The following is a 24,239-nucleotide window of genomic DNA, read 5'->3' as shown; positions in this document are numbered from 1 at the left end:
GCCTTGGGGGGAGATCTCTTGAGGCTCATTCCTGTTGATACCTGTTTCCTGCTGGTTCTTAGTGGGGCTGCTCCCAGTTCCTGGAGGCCCCCCACATTTCTTGCCTAGTGGCTCCCTTCACCTTCAAGCCAGTAATGTCGCTTCTAATCTCATGCTTCCTGTTTCTGGTCATTAGGTGTTTCAGAAAATACTCACATTGGTTTAGAATCCATGAAAATCAATCTACTAATTAAGCCATGAGACACTGAGGTTCTGAGAAATGAAACTTCTGGATTTAAAGGTTTCTTGTGACTAGGTCAGGCCCAGCCTACTCACTTCCCTTTATCATAAAGTCAGTTGTGCCTTATAACACAGCCTAAAATTCATCCTTTTCATAGCTGTAAACCAGAGCAGGGAATCTCAGGAGCCTTCTTAGTGTTCTAATTCACAGTGTATGATTTTCTGTAACAAAACAAAATTGAAATCAAGACCCAAAATGTGTGTTTGCCATAAACATAAATATATTCTCACTAGCTGCTAATGTCATCAAAGGCAAGAATCATGTTTTATTCATTTTTATATCCATAGTATAAATATTTATTATATAAATGTATATGTTCAAAATAAGATGATGGCTATATTGTTGAATTTCAACCAATTAAATGAACTCTAGCCAGGCTACAAGAATGTCTAAGTGGACTCTTATAAAAAGAGAAGGCATCAGGGTAGCACTAGAGATGTCAGCAGAAGGGGTTCTGAGCCCTGTTTAACCCTGAGCATTTCCATTAGTAGTATCTTGACACCACGCTCCTGAGTTTTATGTATGTTTTCTAAACTCTCAATCTCTGGGACAGAGAATATGATTGACCCAAACTGAGGAAAGTACCTGCCCTTACATCTGCTCAGGTTGAGTCAGGGTTGTTAGTGTTACTAGTGTAGACATGATGGCCCAACCAGGGACTGGCTGTGAGCTGGACATACCCCAAGGAATGTTCCTCACATGTGGTAGTACTCAGAACTGAGTGAGAATAGGTGGCACATTGTCATTATCTCCTTGAAGTTGTAAAGTACAGGGCATAATGTGATAGTTCTGCCTCCTTTTCCAGCCTTACTAAGGTCACTGTCTTCAACAGACATTTGTAGTAGGCCTACTAGGTGTCCTGCTAGTAGCCAGGGATTCAAAGAAATAAGATCCTATCCCTGCGTGTGGAGGGAGAGAAAGAACAGCTCAGGTATTTCCTTGAAGCATGGTAAGTACCTCAATAGGACATTTAGTTGTCCCTCTTACCTGTGTTTTCAGTTACCAAGGGTCAACCATAGTGCCAAAATATTAATATTTGTCTTGGCTCGTTAGAGAGAAAGAGAGACTGTGTTCACATAACTTCTATTATAGTATATTGTTATAATTTGCTCTATTTTATTACTGTTGTTGTTAGTCTCTCACTTTGCCTGACTTGCAAACTTTATGATAGGTATGTATATATAGGAAAAAATTGAGTATATGAAGGATTCAGTACTGTCTGTGGTTTCAGGCATCCATTATGGGTCTTAGACTGTATCCTTCAAGGATTTGGGGATACATTCTGCACATACACAGGGTTCTGTACACTGGAAAATAGTTCTCACTCTTATCCATGGTAGAACTCCATTGTTTCCTTCCAATAGCTCTTAATTATAAAAACACCAACAAATAATTGCAATTCCAGATTGTGTCTTGTATGGTACATGGGTGCTTAAGAAGCTTATGTTAGTTTTTTAAGAAGAGGTTAATTGTAGACATACAGATTTCATTCCTTATGAGTCTGTTAGTCTACTGGGGGAGAGGGTTTCAAAGATTCCCCAGAAGTCATCTGGCTGTTTGATGTAAGTGCCTCCTGTCCTCTGGTTCCCTCCTTCTGTATGTTTTCTATTTGAAATTGCTACTATGTCAGCTCTGCACAGTTTAACACTGAGATATGTATGCAATCACTATTAAGTGGGCTATAAAGGATTATGAATTATAAACCTCACAGCAGCTTTCTTCTCTCCATTAGGAATAATTGTAGGTTTTTATTATTTGAGGTTAAAAAATTTAAATGGACTTTAAAGGGCATTGAAGTCATGTTATTTTGGGGAGAATCATTAAATTATGAAGGGATAATTTGGCTGATTTGAGCCAAGTTGGTCCATTTAATCATGATCTCTCAATAAGAATTTATGTGCAGCCATATTTTCAATGCTGGTAACCTTTGAAAGGGATATGAAAAGCCATCTACTTAATTACTGCCAAATGTACCCTGTCCTGTGAGTTCCAAATTGGGAGCAGATACATCCTTTTGGTTTTCAGTTCCAAACTCAGCTGAGTTCTGTTGTGTTGTTTGATGGGAGAGAATGAGTACCGAGAGGAATTACCACTGGGAGAGTGCTATTACTTACCCATGGGTAACTGATTACTTTTTCTATATGTGAGCAAACTGCCGAGGAATGGATTGTACCCCTAAAAACAGTGGCCATCTCTTAACATAATAGTGCATGCTTAGGCATCCATAATGCTGTCAGAGACAATAAATATATTCTTCATGCTTTGTGGCACTTTATTGTTTTAGTGTTTCTTCCATTTGTTTTGTTTTGGCTCAAATTCTACACAATCCAAGAATCCAAGAAGGACAAAGCAAGAAATGGTAACTAGATTTCATTTTTCTGTACTCTGCTTCATTCCACTAATTTACACACCAGTTTAGAATTCTTATTGTTCAATCTACTTAATGTTAGCCATTTGGAAACTGAGGCTCTGAGAAGTGATTATCCCAAAGCCCCCCAGCTAGTGAGTGGGTTTCCCCCATTGAGTAACACAGTGGATTAGATCCTAAGTATAATAAGAAGACTTATGAGGATTTTAAGGGAAGGACAGAAATATAATAAGATTTATGTATTAAGAGCGTGGTAAATTTGCTGGGTGAGAAATGGATTGGTGTGTGCCTATAATCCAAGCTACCGAGGAGGTGGAGACAGGAGGATCTTGAGTTCGATGTGTACCCAGGCAAAGTTAGTAAGACCCTATCTCAAAACAAAGTTAAAGGTGGGGGGGGTGCTTACATGGTAGAGCACTTGGCATTCGCCTAGCCTGGGTTCGATCCCCAGTACCACAAAAAAGTTGGGGGGGTCAGAATTAGAGAGAGGATTACAGAGAAGACATAAGTAGGAACACCAAATAGGATGCTCTTTCATTAATTTAATTGGAAAGTAATGATGACTTGCAAATAGGATAGGATGGAAGGAAGTAGAAAGATTTAAGATATATTTGAAGGCAAAATCAGTAAGACTTGTTGATGTTGAGAGACTTGTACAGTTGAAAGATAAGAAGTTTCAAAAACAACTCTTGGACTGGAGGTGTGGTTCCAGAGGTAGAGCACCTGCCTAGTTAGCACAAAGCACTAAGTTCAAACCCAGTACCACCAAAAAAAGACCCCAAAACCAAAAAAAAACTTGCCTCTTAGTTCCTGGTTGAATCACTGGGTAAATATTGATCTGTTTTCAAATGAGAATTGGCTATGGACCATCTGGAAACTGAGTAGGATAAAATCTCTATTTTCCTTAAGATGTTTGTAAGAGCTCTAGAAATATAAAGTAGGAGTTGGATATGCAGACCCTAAGCTTGAAAAAAGATCTGGGTTAAGAATGTGAATGTAGATATGGATAGTCTTTGAACTTAAGGCATTAAGTTCAGTGAGTTGAGGGCACTGAACTCACACTGTAGGAGAAGGATGGGTGGGTGTGGATAAATTGAATAAATTCAGGCATTTCAAGGAAAGGTAGTGATATGATTAGAGCAGAAATGACATGGGCCAGTGGAGTTGTTATTCAGTTGGTGAGAAATAAGAAGTAAAATGGGATTGGACTCTGAATGTTCTCCTAAGTCACACAGTGGCTTCTGACTAGACACTGGCCATATGGAAAAAGATAATGTGAAGTCTTATATCTTTTTCACTTATTTATTTTTCCAGTGCTGGGAATCAAACTCAGGACCTCATACATGTTAGGCAAGGGCTCTACCACTGAGCTGCATTCCTATTGTTCACATCTTTACATATCAGCAGGAAGCATCTTTGTGAACTTTTTTGGTTTACTTTGTGAAAGATAAAGTCAAACTTCACATATATCTTGAGATAATTATCCTGGTCATGCACCCTGAGAGAATAATGAAGAACTGTCATTATCTCCCACTGAATCACTGCCTGCCATTTGTTAGCAGTGTGGTGGAAATAGGCCCGAATAATCCAAACTGACATTGGAGGATTTGTTTCCTGCTTGCTACCCTGGGGATGAAGTTTCAGCTCCCACCTACGCTGCTCCATTAAGATGATGAGCAGAATTTACCTAGCCCACAAGGTATCGTCTGTCTGGAGTTCTGCACTCCCCATCCATCACTCCTCCTACAGCCCACCATGCAGGGCCTGTTGTAGACATCCTGCCATCCTTCATTTGGCAGGACAGTCAGAAGCCAAGAGAGGAGGCCGGGAACCTTTCCAGTTCAAAGAACAAAACACCCTAGACATTAATGGGGCCTAGAGGTTATGCATGCCCATTTGAAAAATTTATACTCCACAGTGCTGAAAAAATTGACACCTTTCCAAAATTGTCTTTCTCTGCTGGATTTGGCCAACTCCTACCATCATCATTCTTTGTCACTAATAATTGTATCTGAGTGTCCCTTGAGTAATACATCTCTTTTGTGTCTAATAGCTTTGCACGCCTGGAAGCTATGCATATATACATATTTAATTCTATGGTGCTGTGTGTATATTTTCAATGAGGAGCGAGGAAGTATTTGTAATTTGAGCCAGGAATTTAGCACTTACCATGTACTGATTCTGCCTGTTTCACTATTTTCACAGAAATGAAGATGCAGTCAATCAGATGGCCGTTACTCCTTTCCCATTGCCATCAAGCTCCCCATCCTCCATTGAGGTAAGGTGGTTCCTAATGAGCTCAGTGCACTAGATGGATTTGTTATGCGCATTGTCCCCAAATCCTAGTTTTTTGATTTTTAGTATTTAGTATTCCAAACATATAGTATTTGTTAACTAGCAAATTTGTCAGACTAAAATAGAAAGTCTTTGAGGTATGGTTATAAGGCAATGTAAAATAATGTTAAACAGACACATTAGAACTTAACAATATGAGTATTATCTTCTTTCAAGTTGCAAAGTTCCTCAAGATGTATAATTTTGTCCTAATTGAGCATTTTAGAGTTTACTAAAACATTCTCTATTTTATGAATGAATTATTATTATCCTTTTCTTTATGGTTTCAAAATACTTTAGTACCTGCCAGGTGCATATCTATTATCCCAGCACAAGTTCAAGGCCAGCCTGGGCTCCATTGCAAGTTCCATGCCAGCCTCAGCTCTGTATAGCAAGACCTTGCTGGAAAAAAAAAAAAAACCCTTTAATACCTGTGATCACAAGTATCTTTAAATAATTGCTTTAATCTATCTTTAAACTATTAATGGAAAAATTACAATATGAGTGCTGTAGTCTGTTTTTAGAGTTGTTGGAAGAGATAGGTAGATAGATAGACAGATAACTACCTATTGCTATATAGGGTAAATATCCCTTGAAAGGCTTAGGACCAGAAGTGTTTCAGATGTTGGAATATTTTCACATACATGATAAGGTCTTGAGGGTAGACCCCAAATCTAAACACGAAATTCATCTGTGGTCTGTACGTACCTTGTACACATAGTTTGAAGGTAATTTTCGTTAGCTAATTTGTTTTTGTTACCATGTGGTTCTGTATGATATTTTTAGTGTACCTGCCTTTTGCTTGTGGTCATCACAGGAACTCAGGTCTAGCATTTCCCTCTTGGCTCCAACATTTAAAACTCAGAAAGTTTTCAGATTCTCAGATTTTCTCTAGCTGAGAGAATAATCATTCTCGTCACACTTTTTATTCATTGAATTATTTTTAATTCCAAATGTATATATACTTGTTAATAATTAAACAATGCACAATTATTAGAATAGTTTTCACAGTCAGTTGATGTTTACTATTTAACATCTTTCTGTACTTTTTTCTTTGCTTCTACAACAAACATATGTATATATTATTTATATATAAATAACAACTATATATAAATGGTCTTCCTTTCAGAAAAAAAATTGATTACACAATAGTACATTCTTTCCATTCATTAAGTAAGTATCCAATGGGTGCATATTTTATAGCAGGTGCTATTTTGGATATTGGAGATAGCAATATGAATAAAACAGATAAGGCTTTCTTCCATGCTTCAGCTTACAGTCTAATGAGAAGTGTAAAATAAATTAAGAAATAAATAAGCCATGAGAATTATCAGATATTAGTCAATGCCTGGTAGAGAATTAAAACAGACAATGTGACTGGTGAACATTTTGATTAATCATAGAAAAGGCCTCCTAGACAGGTGAAATTCAAACAAGATCATAATGATAAGCAGCCAGACATGCAAAAATAAGGAGGACAAACTTGCCCTGTAGCAGGAACGGAAATAGCTCTATGGTGAAAATGAGCCTGGGGAAGAGAGAGGATGAGGGAGGGAGGGAGAGGCCTTATCAGGCAGGGTACAGCTTGGCTTTTATTGTACGTGCAGCAGTGCAGCAGAAGCCAGTGGAAGGTTTTTAAACAGGGAGTGAAGTGACCTAATGCACAGATTTAAAGGCTCCATCTGTGGCTGGAGGTGTGGCTCAAGTGGTAGAGCACTTAGCTAGCAGGCGTAAGGCCTTGAGTTAAAACCCCAGTACCACCAAAATAGTTAGAATAAATAAATAAAACAAAGGCTAGATCCATTTAGGGGAAGAAAAAATATTTTTTTTCTCTAGGTCTTATAGGTTCCTAGTAGGAACAGACCCCTGTAACAAAAGGCAGATTAACAAGAGAAAAAACAAAGTTTTATTAGCATGTATATTTCATATATGGTGAGAAACACTCCGGGAAAGAATACTTTTCAAAGACAAGTAACAAGATAAAAACTGACCTTTAAGTCAAGGAGCAGCAAGTTGGGAAAAGATAGCTTATCGGGTGAAGGCTGGTTTACAGAGCTCATGATGCAGGTTCCTCTGATACCACCTCCAGGCCAACAGGGGTCCCACGTTCTCTTCAGTGTTTAACCTCTGTTCTCCCTTACCCTGGGGTGAGGATACCTTTCACCTTTTGTCTTTCTGGGTAAATAGAGGAAGGGCAGAGAGCTTCTGACATGTTCTTTTTAATTGCCCTTAGCTCAACAGTCCTTCATATTTTGGGTGGTATATACTGGCCTCTCATGGCTTCTAGGTAGATATTGGATTGTAGGAAGGTAAAGGTGATATTCTGGAGGTGAGACCTGAATGTGACTTGGATGGTTTGTAGGTATTAGAAGCAAAGAATAGTGAATAGAATCTTGAGCCAGTGACCCAGTAGGTGCTCAGTCCAAGCTGGAAGCCTCAGAACAAGAAAGCCAATGATGCCGATCCACCCTGAGACTGAAGGCCTGGAGAGTCTCCTGATGTGAGTTTGTATTGCAAGTTTGCAGAAGCTGGAGTCTGAAAGTCCATGGGCCATGCCAACAGCAGTAGACACTCTTGCTAAGGGAGAGGAGTTTACATGCACTGACTGCCTCCTCCTCCTTGCTCCTTTGGGCTGCTCCTGTTGCATGCTCAGCCCACATTCAGGACAGTGCTTTTCCCCTCAGGTGCTGTCTTATGTGTCAGTGGTCTCTGGAAATGGCCTCATAGATGCACCCAGAGGTGTGCTTTGCAAATCTCCCAGGCATCTCTTAATCCAATCAGCTTTAGCCATCACACTGAATCTAAAGTATCCAACTTCAAAATTTTAATGTAAGCCCAGCCTGCAATCTCAGTTACTCAGGAGGCAAAGATTGAGAGGATCACAGTAGGCCAGCCCAGGCAAAAAGCTCATGAGACACCATGCCGGGCATAGTAGCAAGTGCCTGTCTCTCAGCTACATGGGTGCTGGGGCCTAGGCATAAAGCAAGACCCTATTTCAAAAATAACCCGTGCAAAAAGGGCTGTCAGGGTGGCTACCCTGCCTAGCAAGTGCAAGGCCCTGAGTTTAAACACCAGTACACCAAAAAAAAACCAAAAAAAACCAAATTAACCTATATTGACCAATTACTGTCTAAAAAAGTAGTGATAGACAGTGACTCTCCATCAATAGCTATTTCACCACAGTCTTGCCAGTACAAGTTTTTTCACTCCAATTAAGACCTCCGAGGGTAGGGGACAAAGGCTGAGAGCACTGGCTAGCTGACATGAAGCACTGGTTCCATTCCCAGCACCACAGAAAAGAAGGAAAAGTCCTGGGATGGATAGATAGGCAGGTAGGTTGGTGGTGGAGTGGATGGGCCCTGGAGCCACACTGTTCTGAGTCACATGTTGCCATAATGTACACATACACAAGGCCTGTGACCTTGAGTAGTTGCCATAACCTCGCAGACCTACATTTTGCTTCTCTGCAGGAAGACTTCAGTACTTTCTACCTCACAGAATTAAGGTTAAATAACATACAGTAGCTCCTCCCTTATCTGTGAAGTGTATGTTTCATGACCCCCAGGGATGCCTGAAGCCAAAGACAGTATGAAACCCTAAAGACAAGCACCACAGTACTATGACATTTGACCTGTTACCTTAGATGACTAGTGACTAACAGGTGGTAATGCATACAGTGTGGATATGCTGGACAAAGGGGTGTCTCACATCCTAGGCAGGACAGCGCTGAACAGCACAAGATTTCATCATGCTGCTCAGAAGGTGTGCAGTTTAAAACATACGAATTGTTTATTTCTAGAATTTTCCATCTACTCTTTTTGGGTCACCATTGACTGTAGATAACTGAAAGAAAAACACAGATGGGAGGGACTACTCTGTGTGTGTGTGTGTGTGTGTGTGTGTGTGTGTCTGTGTCTGTGTGTGTGTCTGTGTCTGTGTGTCTGTGTGTCTTGTGCCTGTCACATAGTTACTGCTCAATGCATGCTAAACTTGGCACAAGGACACATAGCTACAGTCCCAGCTGCTTAAGAGGTTGAGAAAGGAGGATCACTTGAGCCCAGGAGGAGTTCAGGGCCCCACTGAACAGATAACAGAGAGACCCTGTCTCAAAAAATAAATTTTTTTTCATTGTTAATTATTCTCTTGTATTTATAGAATGTCACATAAATCTCTTAGTGGAGGGAATTTTTTAGAAATAATGTTTTTGTAGTTGACTATGAGTGTTCCCACCAAAATATTCCATAGGAAGTGATTAGTCTTATTCCACATACTTTTCCTAAATATGAAAGTGCCTCCATAATGACCAAGAGAACTAACCTGTCTTTAAGTTACAGAGCCTCTGTGCAATCCAGTTTTTGTGTCTTCATATGGATAAATGTATCGCTGTTGGTGTTACTACTTAGTTTTGAGAGGCCCATTTGTGGTATGGGCCTCTGTTTTTCCATTGGTTTTTTTCTGTCAGGATGGACTTGTGGATCTCAGCTGCATGGCTTCCTTTGTACCTGGTGAACTGGTGTCAGCTGCCTTCCTGGTAGGGGGCAGCACTTAGAGGGGTAACTAGCACAGTGCCCACTGTGTCAAACATAATTGAAGGTTCTTTTAATACCTAGTCTCATGTCTCTGCCGTATCCAGACTGGGAGACAGGCTTATTTCCATTCTACAGAAGAAGATACTGGGGCTAGAGAAACTAAATAATATATCTATGTGACCATGTGCAAGTATGTAATTCAGCATTACATCCTGTGTGTCCCTGGGCCTGTTACCACCAAGCCTTCACAGACTTGTCATAGAGAGCAACAAAGTAATGTATATGAAGCATTTAGTACTGCTCATGTCACAAAGGACGCACTCAGTCAACATGAACTATGTTTTATTCAAATACTGAAGTGAATTTGACTCAATCTTTATATCATACATTATCTATTGTTTTCATTTTTTAAATCGTGGCAACTGCAGAAATGGTTCACATCATTCAGTCACCTATAAAAGCTAAAATTTACTTATGCTTTATCCTAGAAGAGTCAGTAACCAGAAAAGTAACCTGGTGTTATCCAAAATAGCATCTTTAGGGATGCAGGTATGGCTCAAGCGGTAGAGTGTCTGCCTAGCAAGCACAAAGCCATGAGTTTAAACCCTAGTGCTACAAAAGAATAAATAAATTTTAGACAATACTATGTGGTATTGCAGAACTGCTGCATGAGTGGCTTGATTAATTAGATTCTCTATACAACATAACACACACGATAACATCATTGTATTTTGAAAATTTAAAGACTGACAAGGATAATTAATGCTATTCTCTAAAACATTATGCTAGGTGATATTTCTGTTGCACCATTACAATTTGGATTATATTCTAAAGAGGGCTTTTTAGTTCCTCTCTGGACTGTTGACTCTAGAAGCTGCTAAATGATGGATGATACCCTCCCGTGGGGAACATGAAGTATTACCCCTGACCACTTCCTCACCCCTCCCCACTTGCCTGTATGGCCCCCGCACTCTGCCTTTGCCTTACCCTTAGTGTTTCTATTGAGTGATTAAACATAATCATATCTGTCATGACTGAAACAGCCCATTTCAATCATAACCCAAATAGATAAAGTACAGCCATATCACTATTAAGTTGGCCCTAATTACTCAGCATAACTGAATAGCACTTTTATTATATGCTGATGCTATCCCACATTTATTCCTTTAGTCAACAAATATCTATTGAGCTCTTATTATGTGCCCAGCACTGTTCTAGACACCAAGGAGAGAAGAAAATTGCTTGACACCGTTGTGTGCTGATAGTGAAAAACAATGCTAACAAAATATTGAATGAGAAGTCTGATGATGTGAGTTCTTATTCTGGCTCTGCCAGTTGTCTGTTGTGCATATGACCTTGGTAAAGGCAGTTAAACTCCCAAAGCCTATCTTTTTTCTGTAAAGCCAGGTTATTAGCCTCTCCTGCATGTGTCAAGAAGGAGTTATGAAGATCGAATAATAAATGTAGGCAAAGGTATTTTATAATCCATGCAGCTATATATATTTATAAGGGATTATTAGCATTTCTGCTGCAGTACACTTGGTGACTTTAATACCATTAAGGCAGTTGTACAGCACAGTGATTAAGAACACAAGCTTATAAAAATGATAAAATAAAATTTAAAAAAGAACACAAGCTTAGCAGTCTGACAGATCCAAGCCCTAATCTTTATCCCCATTTACTAGTAGAGTGGCCTTGACTGGTTAAGTTCTAGATGCTTCGGTTCCTTCATGTTTAATGCAGATTTGGTAATAATTCTGTGGGTTTGTTGGAAGAGTTAAATAATGTTTATAGACTGCTTAGCATGATTCTTGGCACACAGAAAGAGCTCATGTTGGATGTGATTGTACTTATGTTATTACAGCCTGTAGCAGAATTCCCAGCCTCCGGTGGAAGATACTGATCTTCCATTTTCCATGGCTAAGTACAAAACAGGATTTCTTCCTTCTTAAAATTAGTTTGCTTTTGAACTTAACAAATGAAAACAACAAAACATTTTGAAAAATGTATACATTATAGAAAGCATAAATTGAACAAATATGCATTACCTAACATACCATTTTTTTGTGATAAGAGCACTTAAAACTGCACAATAGATCTGTTGAACTTACATATTCTGACTAATTGAATTTTTTAATCCTTTGACTAACCCCTACCCTACCCCCACCTCTAATCCCTGCTAACCACTGCTCTACTTTCTAATTCTTTGAGTTAAACTTTTGTAATTCCATGTTTAAGTGAGCTCATATAATATTTGATTTCTAATGCCTTGCTTGTTTTCACGTCACATAGTGTCCTCCATATTGTCATAAATAATAGAATTTCCTCCTTTAATGCTGTGTATGTGTACACACCATTTTCTTTGTTCATTCATTCACTGATAGATACTTAGGTTGATTCCATATCTTGGCTGTTGTGCATAATGCCACAACAAACATGGGAATACAGATATCTCTTCAACATACTGGTTTCAGTTCCTTTGCATATGTACCCAGTGGTGTAATTGCTGGATCATATTATAGTTCTATTTTTTAATTAAGGAGCCTCCATACAGTTTTCTATAATAGTTGTACTAATTTCATTCAAGGGTTCACTTTTCTCCACATTCATACCAACAATTATCTTTTAACCTTTTGATAATAGCCTTTCCAATAGGTATAAGGTTGATATCTCATTGTGGTTTTAAGTTGCATTTCCCTGAAGACTAGGAATGTTGAGCATTTTTTTTTATACCTGTTGGCCATTTGTATTTCTTCTTTTGAGAAACATCTATTCAGGTCCATGCCCCCACTTTTTATTGAGGGGGTGGGGTTGTGCTACAGGTTAAAATCAGGGCCTCATGCTTCTCAGGTAGGTGGTCTATCACTTACAAGTACTCTACCTGAGTCAAAACCACAGCCCCCATGCCTAAGTCAAGTTATTTTTTCCTTGTTAAGTTGTTTGACTTCCTCATATATTTTGAGTATTAACCCCTTATCAGAAGTATAGCTTGCAAATATTTTCTCCTAATTGCTAGATTATCAGGATTTCTTTCCTTCTTATATTTACTGTACTTACTCTCTTACTCAAAAGTCTTTGAGGAGACAAGCCCATGCCATGCCTCCGGCTCACATCTCCTAGATGGACATTGGAAATAGCTTTTGATGGTATAGGGCTTCTTTCATGTGACCCCAGAATTTGTATGAGGGATCCAAGATGGCGACTAGAGTGCAGAAGCAGACAGCGTGAGCTCCATAAATCAAAAATCTTGCTGAGATGCTGGAGCCATACTTGGCAGAAATAAAGCACCAAGAAGAATCAAAACTTCAACACCTTGAACCCCAAGCCCATACAAAGCTTCTCCATGCCAAGTTACACTGAGAAAACAGGAGGGCTCCTGCACTGCCAGACGCCAGCTCCAAACCTGCTTGGGAGACATCAGCAGACCAATAGGTGAGCACCAAGTGTCATGCGGTATTCCCACAGCCATCTCTGGGATAAACCAGCATAGCCTCCTAGACAGACTGACCCCCTGCCCTGCAAAAAAAAAAAAAAAAAAACTAAACAATAAATAAGGAACTGAAAATGAACACGCAGCAGAGGGGGCGGGATGCTGTAAGTGCACTGGAGAAGGGGGGAGGGACAAGGACCTAATCTCCACATGAACTTTCAGTAAACAAAGGCTGAAAAGGCAGAAGGGCCAACAGCAGGCAGTTGATAAACCGCTGCCTGAAATAGGGCAGGTAGCAGTCCACAAAGCTTATCTCCTGAGCCAGTGAGCAGCATCCAAAGTCAAATGACACTGCAAAATTGAAAAGCAATCAGCAAACCATCACAACATGCTGACAGCAGGGGGCCAGCTGATGGATCATTGACCTTGCCCCAGAGAAAGGGGATGAGGCAAAGAAACAAGCCCCCAGTAAACCAACACAGTGAAAACCCAATCCAAAGCAGGATGGCTGGTGGGCTACAGAGCTGATTACCAGAGCCACACCTCACTGAGGGAGGAGCTGACTAAGCACCTGCCACTGAAACACAGGAAAAAAAAAACAAAAACAACTGGCAAGACTAAGACAGAGCCTCTGCTTAAATACCAACACCAAGACTGGATGCTGAAGGAATAACAACAGAACTAAGACTGAAATTCTATTGTTCCTGAACCTGAAATGTTTTTGTGTGTTTGTCTGTTTTGTTTCTCATTTGTTTGTGTGAGTTTGCCCATCTCTTCCTATTGATTTCTTTGGTTGGTTTTCTTTTGTTAGTTTTACTATTGTGAGTTAGCTAATACTAAATTACACAGACCAGGGACAGAAATAGCATACATACACTAACCTAAGAACCCAACACACCGACAAAACAAAATTAAACCAAGGGAAATAAAACAGGTGACTGAAACCACCAATAGCCTATCAAGAGCATAGTTACCGAGTACCAAGTACTGTGAAGTACTGTGAAGATGAAAAAGGGATGAAAACCATTCTCCCCACAAAAATAATTTAATACAGGGTTCAGAGGGAAATGAAGAAAATGGATACCTAGTTCCAGACTCCAAAAAAACAAAGATAAACTGTGCCAAGGAACCCAATGAAGCCCACAAGAACACTCTGAAAGAAGAAATCCTGCAAGTAATCACTGAGAATTTCATGGAGATGTTTCTAGACATGATCAACGAAAACGTACAAGAGGCATTCAAATTCCAAGACACCAAAAATAAAGAATACAAGAATACACAGAAACAAATGAACTCATAGGAGCCCTAAATAAATGCCAAAGTGAAACAGAGAACACTATAAATAGATAAATGAATTAAAGATGAAAATGAGTAAAAGAGAAAGTGACCCATGGTATGGAAAACCTCAAAAAAAAAAGAATGAAACAGAAATACCAAACAAAATGGAAAGCCACTCTAGCAGACTAGAACAAGCAGAAGACAGAATCTCAGAATTTGAAGATGAAATGGAAATTAAAGGAAAAAATGAAGAGCTGTTAGTCAGACAACTCAAGACCTGTGAAAGGAATATGCAAGAACTCACCAACTCCATCAAAAGACCAAGCCTGACAAACATGACCATTGAAGAAGGAGAAGAGCTGCAAGCAAAAGGGATTCATAATATATTCAACAAAATAATAACAGAAAATTTCCCAAATCTAGAGAAAGCTGTGCCCGTTCAGGGACACCAAACAGACTTGACCAAAATAAAACTACCCCACAACATATTACCATTAAAACAATAAGACAGAGAATAGAGAAAGAATATCGAAGGCTGTGAGAGAGAAAAAACAAATAACATACAAAGGTAAACCCATCAAAATCACAGCAGATTTCTCAATGGAAACCTTAAAAGCAAGAAGCACATGGAGTGAGGTATTCCAGGCACTGAATAAAAATGACTTTAACCCTAGGATACTCTACCCAGCAAAACTATCATTCAAAATAGATGGAGCAATAAAAGTCTTCCATGATAAGCAGAAACTAAGACAATATATGACCACCAAGCCACCACTACAAAAGATTCTTCAAGGGATTCTGCACACACAAAGTGAAAGCAAACAAAACATTGAGAGGATAGGCAGCACTAAACCATAGGAGAAGAAAAGACAAGGAATCAGAGAGTAACACTGATTCAGCTGCACACAATCAAACCCTTAAACAACAAAGATAACTAAATGACAGGGATCACCGTATACCTGTCATTACTAACATTGAATGTTAATGGACTTAACTCCGCCATCAAAAGACATTGCTTGGCAAACTGGATTAATAATAAAGGAAGACCCAACAATCTGTTGTTTACAGGAGATCCATCTCATCAACAGAAACAAACACTGGCTTAAGGTGAAAGGCTGGAAGAAGATATACCAAGCCAGTGGCCCCCCAAAACAGGCAGTAGTGGCAATACTTATCTTGGACAAAGTAGACTTCAAACCTACATTGATCAAATTAGATAAAGAAGGACATTCCATACTAATAAAAGATGAAATACACAAAAAGGAAATAACTGTTATCAACCTATATGCACCCAGCGTCAGTGCACCCAATTTCATTAAACATACTCTGAAGAATCTAAAAGCATGTATAGACTCCAACACAGTGGTAGTGGGCGATTTTAATAACCCCTTATCACCAATTGATAGGTCATCCAAATAAAAAAATCAATAAAGAAATTCTAGAACTAAATCACACCATAGATCAAATGGACCTACTTGATGTCTACAGAACATTTCATCCAACTTCTGCACAATATACATTCGTCTCAGCAGGCCATGGAACCTTCTCCAAAATTGATCATATCTTAGGCTACAAAGCAAGCCTCAACAAATATAAGAAAATATAAATAATCCCATGCATTCTATCTGATCACAATGCATTAAAACTAGAACTCAGCAACAAAAACAACAGTAAAAAACATGCAGACAATTGGAAGCTGAACAACACATTGCTCAATGATCAATGGGTCATTGATGAAGTAAAAGAGGACATTAAAAGGTTCTTGGAAGTTAATGAAAATGAAAACACAGTTTCTCTCAGAGGAGCCATTGCAATTGCCGGCGCTGCAAGCAGCAGTTTACTTTCAGTTTCCTCTGGCACAGTAAAGCCATGACTAAAGCACCTTTTACTTTCCTTAGTGATTTTTTCCATATCTCCTGTATCTAATTCATACTCAAGAAGGGAGGCTACAGTATCTTTTTCCAAATTTTCTTCCCTTCTCTCTCCCCCAAGTGTAAAAATTACATATTTAACCAGATCCCATGTTACCCAGAAATGAACAGGTATCTTTTCTCCATGTTTGTATGCCTTTTCAACATTTTTACATGCTTGCTTCCAAACTTCTTCATCTAAAGTACCTTCCTCAGGAAGCCAAGGATTATACTCACAAATTACTTCTAAGCAGTCCTTTAACTGCTCTTTTGAAACTCAAGCTTCCCTTGTAATAAAAAATGATGCACGAGTGAAAGAAAAGGCTGGACTCCACACTGATTTTGCCCCATCTTGTCTTACTTACCTCCTTCTGTGAGGGTCTCTGCCTCACTTTCAAAATTCTCCTTCAGGTCCCTGTTCAGGCACCAAATGTAATGCTGTTTACTGGCAGAACCTGGGTGACCGAAGCCATAAAAGAATGGGGTGACTACTGAGTCCTGCTCAATAGCCACTTTAATGAAGTATACATTGCTTTTTATAAACTCCTTTTACACAGAGAGCATTTGGTCAGAAAAAGCATGCCAAGTATTACATGTCAAGGTTACATTAGTACGGGGAAATTAACTCTTTGTTCTGTCTCCTTTAAAATGGGAACAGAGAAGCAGGAGAAGCACATGGTCAGCATAACTTTCTTATTTACATGAAGTACACAAAGCCATCTGGGAACCTTGAATACTGTTTTTCTGGATGTCTGGCTTTCTCACAATGCCAGATGCTGACTCACACAGGCACGGTCCCACTGCTGGCCCCCACATACCGGAACCTATGGGACACAGCAAAGGCAGTCCTGATAGGAAAGTTTATAGCCCTGAGTGCATATATTAAAAAGACTGAAAGATCTCAAATCAATGGCCTACATCTCAAACTCCTAGAAAAACAAGAACAAGCAAATCCCAAAACAAGCAGGAGAGAAATAATAAAAATAAGGGCCGAAATTAATGAAATAGAAATTTTAAAAAAACATACAAAGAATCAATGAAATAAAAGGCTGGTTCTTTGAAAAAATAATAAGATTGACAGACTCCTGGCAAACCTGACTAAACTGAGGAGAGAGAAAACCTAAATTAGTAAAATCAGAAATGCAAAAGGGGAGATAACAACAAACACCAAGGAAATCATCAGAGACTACTTTAAGAACCTATATTCTAATAAATTTGATAATCTTAAAGAAATGAACAGATTTCTAGATACTTATGACCATCCAAAATTGAACCAAGAGGATGTTAATCACCTGAATAGATCTATAACATAAAATGATCTATAACACAATAGAGTCTCCTAAAAAAGAAAACTCCAGGACCTGATGGATTCTCTGCTGAATTCTATTAGAAGAACTAATACCAACTCTCCTTAAACTTTTCCACAAAATAGAAAGGGAAGGAACACTGCCTAACTAATTTTATAAAGCCAGTATTACACTCATCCCAAAACCAAACAAAGACACCTCCAAAAAGGAGAACTATAGGCCAATCTCCGTAATGTACATCGATGCAAAATTCCTCAAAAAATATTGGCAAACTGAGTCCAACAACTCATCAGAGAGATCATTCACCATGACCCAAGTTGGCTTCATCCTGGGGATGCAAGGGTGGTTCAACATTTGCAAATCTATAAATGTAATACAGCACATTAATAGAAGCAAAGACAAAAACCACTTGATCATCTCAACAGATGCAGAAAAAACCTTTGATAAGATCCAACACCACTTCATGATAAAAGCTCTAAGAAAACTAGAAATAGAAGGAAAGCACCTCAACATTGTAAAGGCTATATATGACAAACCTATAGGCAACATCATACATAATGGTGAAAAACTAAAACCATTTCCCCTAAAATCAGGAAGGAGACAAGGGTGCCCATTATCCCCACTCCTATTCAACATAGTCCTGGAATTTCTAGCCAGAGCAATTAGGAAAGAAGAAGAAATAAAAGAAATACAAATAGGTAAGGAAACTGTCAAAATATCCCTTATTGCAGACAACATGACCCTGTATCTTAAAGACCCGAAAAACTCTTACACAGCATAAACGTCTACAGAAAGGTGGCAGGATACAAAAATCAACTTACAAAAATTAGTTTTCTATACACCAACTGCAAACAAATTAAGAAAGAATATATGGAAACAATTCCATTTATAATATCCTCAAAAATAATCAAATACCTGGGAGTAAACTTAAAGGATGTGAATGACCTCTGTAAGGAGAACTACAAACCCCTGAAGAAAGAGATGGAGGAAGACTACAGAAGATGGAAAGAAGCCCCATGGTCATGGATTGGTAGAATCAACATCGTAAAAATGGCTATAATACCAAAAGCAATCTATGTGTTTAATGCAATTCCCATCAAAATCCCAATGACATTCATCACAGAGATTGAAAAATCTACCCTAAAGTTCATTTGGAAACACAAGAGACCGCCAATAGCCAAGGCAATACTCAGCAAAAAGAACAATGTTGGAGGTATTACAATACTGAAGTTCAAACTATATTACAAAGCAATGGTAATAAAAACAGCATGGTACTGGCACAAAAATAGACATGAAGACCCATGGAACAGAATAGAGGACCTGGAGACAAATCCACACAGCTGTACCCTCCTTATTTTTTGACAAAGGCACTAAAAATAATATGATGGAGAAAAAACAGCCTCTTAAACAAATGTTGCTGGGAAAAGTGATTATCTGTCTGCAAGAAACTGAAACTAGATCCATGTTTATCACCTTGTACTAGTATCAACTCAAAATGGATAAAGGACCTTAATATCAGACCTGAAACTCTGAAGTTAGTACAGGAAAGAGCAGGGAATACCCTGAAAGTAATAGGTATAGGCAAGACTTCCTCAATAGAACCCCAACACTTCAGCAACTAAGAGGATGGACAAATAAGACTACATAAAATTAAAAAGCTTCCGCACAACAAAAGAAATGGTCTCTAAACTGAAGGGACCATCCACAGAATGGGAGAAAATATTTGCCAGCTATATGTCAGACAAAGGACTGATAACCAGATTATACAGGGAACTTAAAAAACTAAACTCTTCCAAAATCAATGAACCAATAAAGAAATGGGGAACTGAACTAAACAGAACTTTCTCAAAAGAAGAAATTCAAATGGCCAAAAAACACATGAAAAAATACTTGCCATCTCTAGCCATAAAGGAAACGCAAATCAAAACCACACTAAGATTCCACCTCACCCCTGTTAGAATAGCCATCATTAGCAACACCACCAACAACAGGTGTTGGCGAGGATCCAGGGAAAAAGGAACCCTCTTACACTGTTGGTGGGAATGTAAACTAGTATAACCACTCTGAAAAAAAGTTTGGAGGCTACTTAAAAAGCTAGACATTGATCTACCATTTGATCCAGCAATGCCACTCTTGGGGATATACCCAAAAGACTGTGACACAGGTTACTCCAGAGGCACCTGCACACCCATGTTTATTGCAGCACTATTCACAATAGCCAACTTATGGAAACGGCCCAGATGCTTCACCACTGACGAATGGATTAAGAAAATGTATCTATACACAATGGAATTTTATGCAGCCGTGAAGAACGAAATGTTATCATTCGCTGGTAAATGGATGGAATTGGAGAACATCATTCTGAGTGAGGTTAGCCTGGCCCAAAAGACCAAAAATCATATGTTCTCCCTCATATGTGGACATTAGATCAAGGGCAAACACAATAATGGGATTGGACTTTGAGCACATGATAAAAGCGAGAGCACACAAGGGAGGGGTGAGGATAGGTAAGACACCTAAAAAATTAGTTAGCATTTGTTACCCTTAACGCAGAGAAGCTAAAGCAGATACCTTAAAAGCAACTGAGGCCAATAGGAAAAGGAGACCAGGAACTAGAGAAAAGGTGAGATCAAAAAGAATTAACCTAGAAGGTAACACCCACGCACAGGAAATCAATGTGAGTCAATGCCCTGTATAGCTATCCTTATCTCAACCAGCAAAAACCCTTGTTCCTTCCTATTATTGCTTATACTCTCTCTACAACAAAATTAGAAATAAGGGCAAAATAGTTTCTGCTGGGTATTGAGGGGGTGGGGGGGAGAGGGAGGGGGTGGAGTGGGTGGCAAGGGAGGGGGTGGGGGCAGGGGGGAGAAATGACCCAAGCCTTGTATGCACATATGAATAATAAAATAAAATTAAAAAAAACACCAACAACAACAGGTGTTGGTGAGGATATGGGGAAAAAATACACTGATGGTAGGAATGCAACTAGTACAACCACTATGGAAAACAATATGGAGGCTTCTTAAAAAGTCTAAACATAGATCTGCCATGTGATCCAGCAATCCCACTCCTGGGGATGTACCCAAAGGAATGCAACACAGGTTACTCCAGAGGCACCTGCACACCCATGTTTATTGCGGCACTATTCACAATAGCCAAGTTATGGAAACAGCCAGGCTGCCCCACTACTGACGAGTGGATCAAGAAAATGTGGTATTTATACACAATGGAATTTTACTCAGCCATGAAGAAGAATTAAATCTTATCATTTGCAGGTAAATGGGTGGAACTGGAGAACATCATCCTGAGCGAGGTTAGTCAGGCTCAGAAGACCAGAAATCGTATGTTCTCCCTCATATGTGGACTTTTAAGTCTAGGGCAAATACAGCAGTGTGGTTGGACTTGGGTCATACACTAAGGGGAGAGCATGTATGGAAGGTATGGGGATAGGTAGGAAACCCAAAACTTGAAAGTGTTTGATGTCCCCACTGCAGAGGAGCTAATACAGTAACTTTAAAGTGACAGAGATCAATATGAGAAGGGGATCAGGAACTAGTGAAAAGGTCAGGTAGAGATGAATCAACTTGTGTTGTAACACAGTTGTGCATGGAAGCAATGCTAGGAATCTCTCGGTACAGCTATCCTTACCTCAACTAGCAAAAACGCTTTGTTTCTTATTATTCCTTATGTCTTCTCTTCAACAAAATTAGAGAAAAGGGCAGAACAGATTCTGCCTGGAAGCGAGGTGGGGTGGAGGGAGAGGGAAGGGGCAGGGGGAAGAAATGGCCTAAACAATGTATGTACATATGAATAAATGAATAAATAAAAAAATTCTTTAATGAGCTGGTGGAGTGGTTCAAGTGGTAGAACACCTGCCTAGCAAGCATGAGGCCCTAAGGTCAAGCCCCAGTACTGCCAAAAAAAAAAAAAAAATCTTTAGTACCTCCCTCTTTCCTCTCAGATCAAATCTTTATTTCAAGTTTACAATTAAGGTTTTCTATTTATCTCTTCAACCATTAATAAGCTTTCTTTTCTCATTAAATATATAATGAAAGTCCTGGGTAGTCCACCTGTCTCTATTCACACACACACACACACACACACACACGTGTATATTTCGATCTCTCTGGCCTTTGTGTCTTTGCTCTTCTTGCTGCCTCTGTGTAATGCCCTTTCCTTCCTCTTTATTAATTCACAACCACCAGTTCTTTGAAGGATTGTCTTCAGGATGGTTCTTCCAAGTTGTTTGTGCCTCAAATAAATAAAATAATGTATGGACAACAATGTTCAAATGTGGTATGCTATGATAGTGACTGACTTCATCCCATACCATTCCCTTCAGTAATTTTGCCTTTTATGGTTTTTCACACTCATGACTCATTTTGAAAGGTCAAACTATTCTTTATCTATTGTGTGATGTCATATGGGACTCATGGAAGAAGGGGAACCTATTTCCAAGTGGGTTTCTCAGTTATGACTCCATTCCTCACATTCCCCTCATTCCCTTCATTGTTTCAGTTTTTTAAGATAGTGTGCTATTGGCTGCAGTTGGGCCTCACCTGCAGAGACTCTGCCATTGAGTGCTCTTCCAGTGAGCGTTTTGTGAGTAGCACCAGCATTTGGCCCTGCAGTCTCCTCCCTGCCATTTGAGAAAGTTGGCATTATCTCTTGGGAGAAGCAAGAGGTGAGCCCTGATCGGGGCCTCCATCTCCTCTTCTGCAAATGTTGGTGTGAGGCCAACTGTGGCTTAGACTTGGCCCTGGCCAGGTCCACCATTGTTTCCTGGTAGGCTATGACTCCAGGGTACACCTGGGCTTCAATTTAGTGACCTCTTGAATCCATCCCAGTATGGGCACCAAGATGTGATTATTCCCTCTGATAAGCTAAGACACCAATAAACAAAGCACTGTAGAGGAGGGCAGGACTGGGACGTCCCAGGGAGAATAGCTAGGCACCCTGGCTTGAGATACAAATGTCCTCTGGCTGCTGGGGAGACTTGGAGGAGAATGTGGTGAGCTCTGGGGTAGGAGGCTGGCCCACATGCCACACTCATCTGTGAGCTAAAAGACAGCCCCAAGTATCAGCCTGTGTCTTCCAGAACCTGGTGTTTGCTTTCTTCTGCCTCCTCCCCATACTCCAGTTGCTTGCTGAGAATAGTGAGGACGTGTAGAGTGTTCTCACCTAACCAAAATCCCTGGGGCTCAAGCTTGGCCGTGGTGGTGGCTCCAGCTAATACCAGTTGACCCTGTTGTCCTACAGCTGCTCTTGTGATGGCTGGGGAGGGATCACCTCTGAGCCCGAAGCACCTGGCCTGATCACCTGTCCACATTCATCTCAGCTTAATGGGTGGGCCAGTGTTTTAGTGTTTGTGCCCCTTCTTTCCTGTGTGCCTGGCTCCTAGCACAGGGAGCAAACGCTGGCACCTTTCAGTGCTCCATACATTGTGTGTGAGACGTTTGTCCTGTCCTTGTGTGCTAAATCACAGTGACTGATGTGTTGTATGTGCTCCTATAAGAGCTGTAGTCTTGGCCTCTTGTGTTGTGGCACCCAATGTGGTATTTCCAACTGTTATCTTGTATTGTCCAAAAATTTAATTTTTCACCTAGCCAGAGTTCTTCAACCTTAATTTTATGTAATATCCTCAGTCCTTAATCAGTATCATGAGCACTGGGATAAACATTCTGTTTTGTTTTCCTTCTGTGCTTACTTTTGTGTTACCTGAGCCCTTGGACACCTTTGCTGGTCTCCACCATATTGCCTTCCAGCTGCTACCACAGTTCATTACCTGACACTGCTTTTTCCTGCTGCTTGTAGAAACCTGTTTTCTTTCAGAAATAATGTCCAACACAGAAAAAAAATGTTTGTTGTAAACGGCAGGAAAATTGTATTTTTCTGTACCACTGGGCATATTGTCTTTTTTTTTTTTTTTTTTTTTTGACACAAGGTCTCACTGTGTAGCCCAACTGGCCTCACACTCCTGATCCTTCTGCCTCCGCATCTCTAGTGCTGAGATTACAGTCCTGTACTGCCAAGCCCGGTGTGGCTCATGGTCTTCTTCACCACAGACTCCCCAGTGCCTAGCACATAGAACGGGCTTGGTAAGTAGTTGTTGAATGAGTGAATGACAGGAATAAAATTCTGGCTTTTCATACCTTTACTGGCTTATTGCTTTGGTTCTGTATTGAGTACTTATTGATGTAATCTATTCTGCTGCAATTCACCAAATACCTACCTTGTATAGAACAGACAAAGTAATCACACATAGTCTCCACCCTCAAAGAACTGAGCATCTAATGGGAAAAATATGGCATATATTATACAGGTTACTAAAATACAGTGTTCAGGGACAGGGGAGGAGGATGAGGGGTGGCCCAAACGTGCATACACATGAATAAATGTAAAAGCGATAAAATAAGTTTTAAAAAATAAATTTTTGGACTTTAAAGGCAAAATGAGCAATTGGATACATATAGAAACCGATATTAAAAATAATCTGGTGAATTAAAGACAAAAGAAGCTTTTGATTAAAAAAATAAAAACTTGAGGTGATATAAAATAAATAAATAAATTACAGTGTGCACTAAGAGAGAAAATAAAGCTTTAGGAGTTGTTCAGAAAGACGAGTGAGATTTCCTGATAGGCAAACAGCTATTACTGGTGGATAGAGTGGACTTTACAATGTGTTTGTTCTGCTCGGCATGGTGGTGCACATCTGTAATTCCAGCACTCAAGAGGCTGAGGCAGGAGGATCCCCTGTTCATCCTGGGCCATAATGAGTTCAAGTCCAGTCTGGCCTACAT

The 24,239-nt window shown here is 39.7% G+C and overlaps 1 protein-coding gene across 20 annotated transcripts in view; it reads left to right on the top strand.

Moving 5' to 3' along the window:
• Positions 1-24,239, top strand: part of Patj (PATJ crumbs cell polarity complex component) — a 353,456-nt gene that overhangs the window by 213,801 nt on the left and 115,416 nt on the right. For all 20 annotated transcript variants that reach the window (XR_012449877.1, XR_012449876.1, XM_074079945.1 and 17 more), the window contains one exon: positions 4,854-4,926. Coding sequence is in view for 18 of the 20 variants with exons in the window: in XM_074079945.1 (XP_073936046.1) it covers positions 4,854-4,926 (73 nt within the window). In the remaining 2 variants the exon portion in view is untranslated. The remainder of the gene's footprint in view (positions 1-4,853; positions 4,927-24,239) is intronic.

This window comes from Castor canadensis, chromosome 7 (genome assembly GCF_047511655.1).
Source record: "Castor canadensis chromosome 7, mCasCan1.hap1v2, whole genome shotgun sequence".
In the NCBI taxonomy this organism is placed as follows: Eukaryota; Metazoa; Chordata; class Mammalia; order Rodentia; family Castoridae; genus Castor; species Castor canadensis.
The sequence above is the reverse complement of the archived record's forward strand: the minus strand, read 5'-3'. Positions and strand labels throughout refer to the sequence as shown.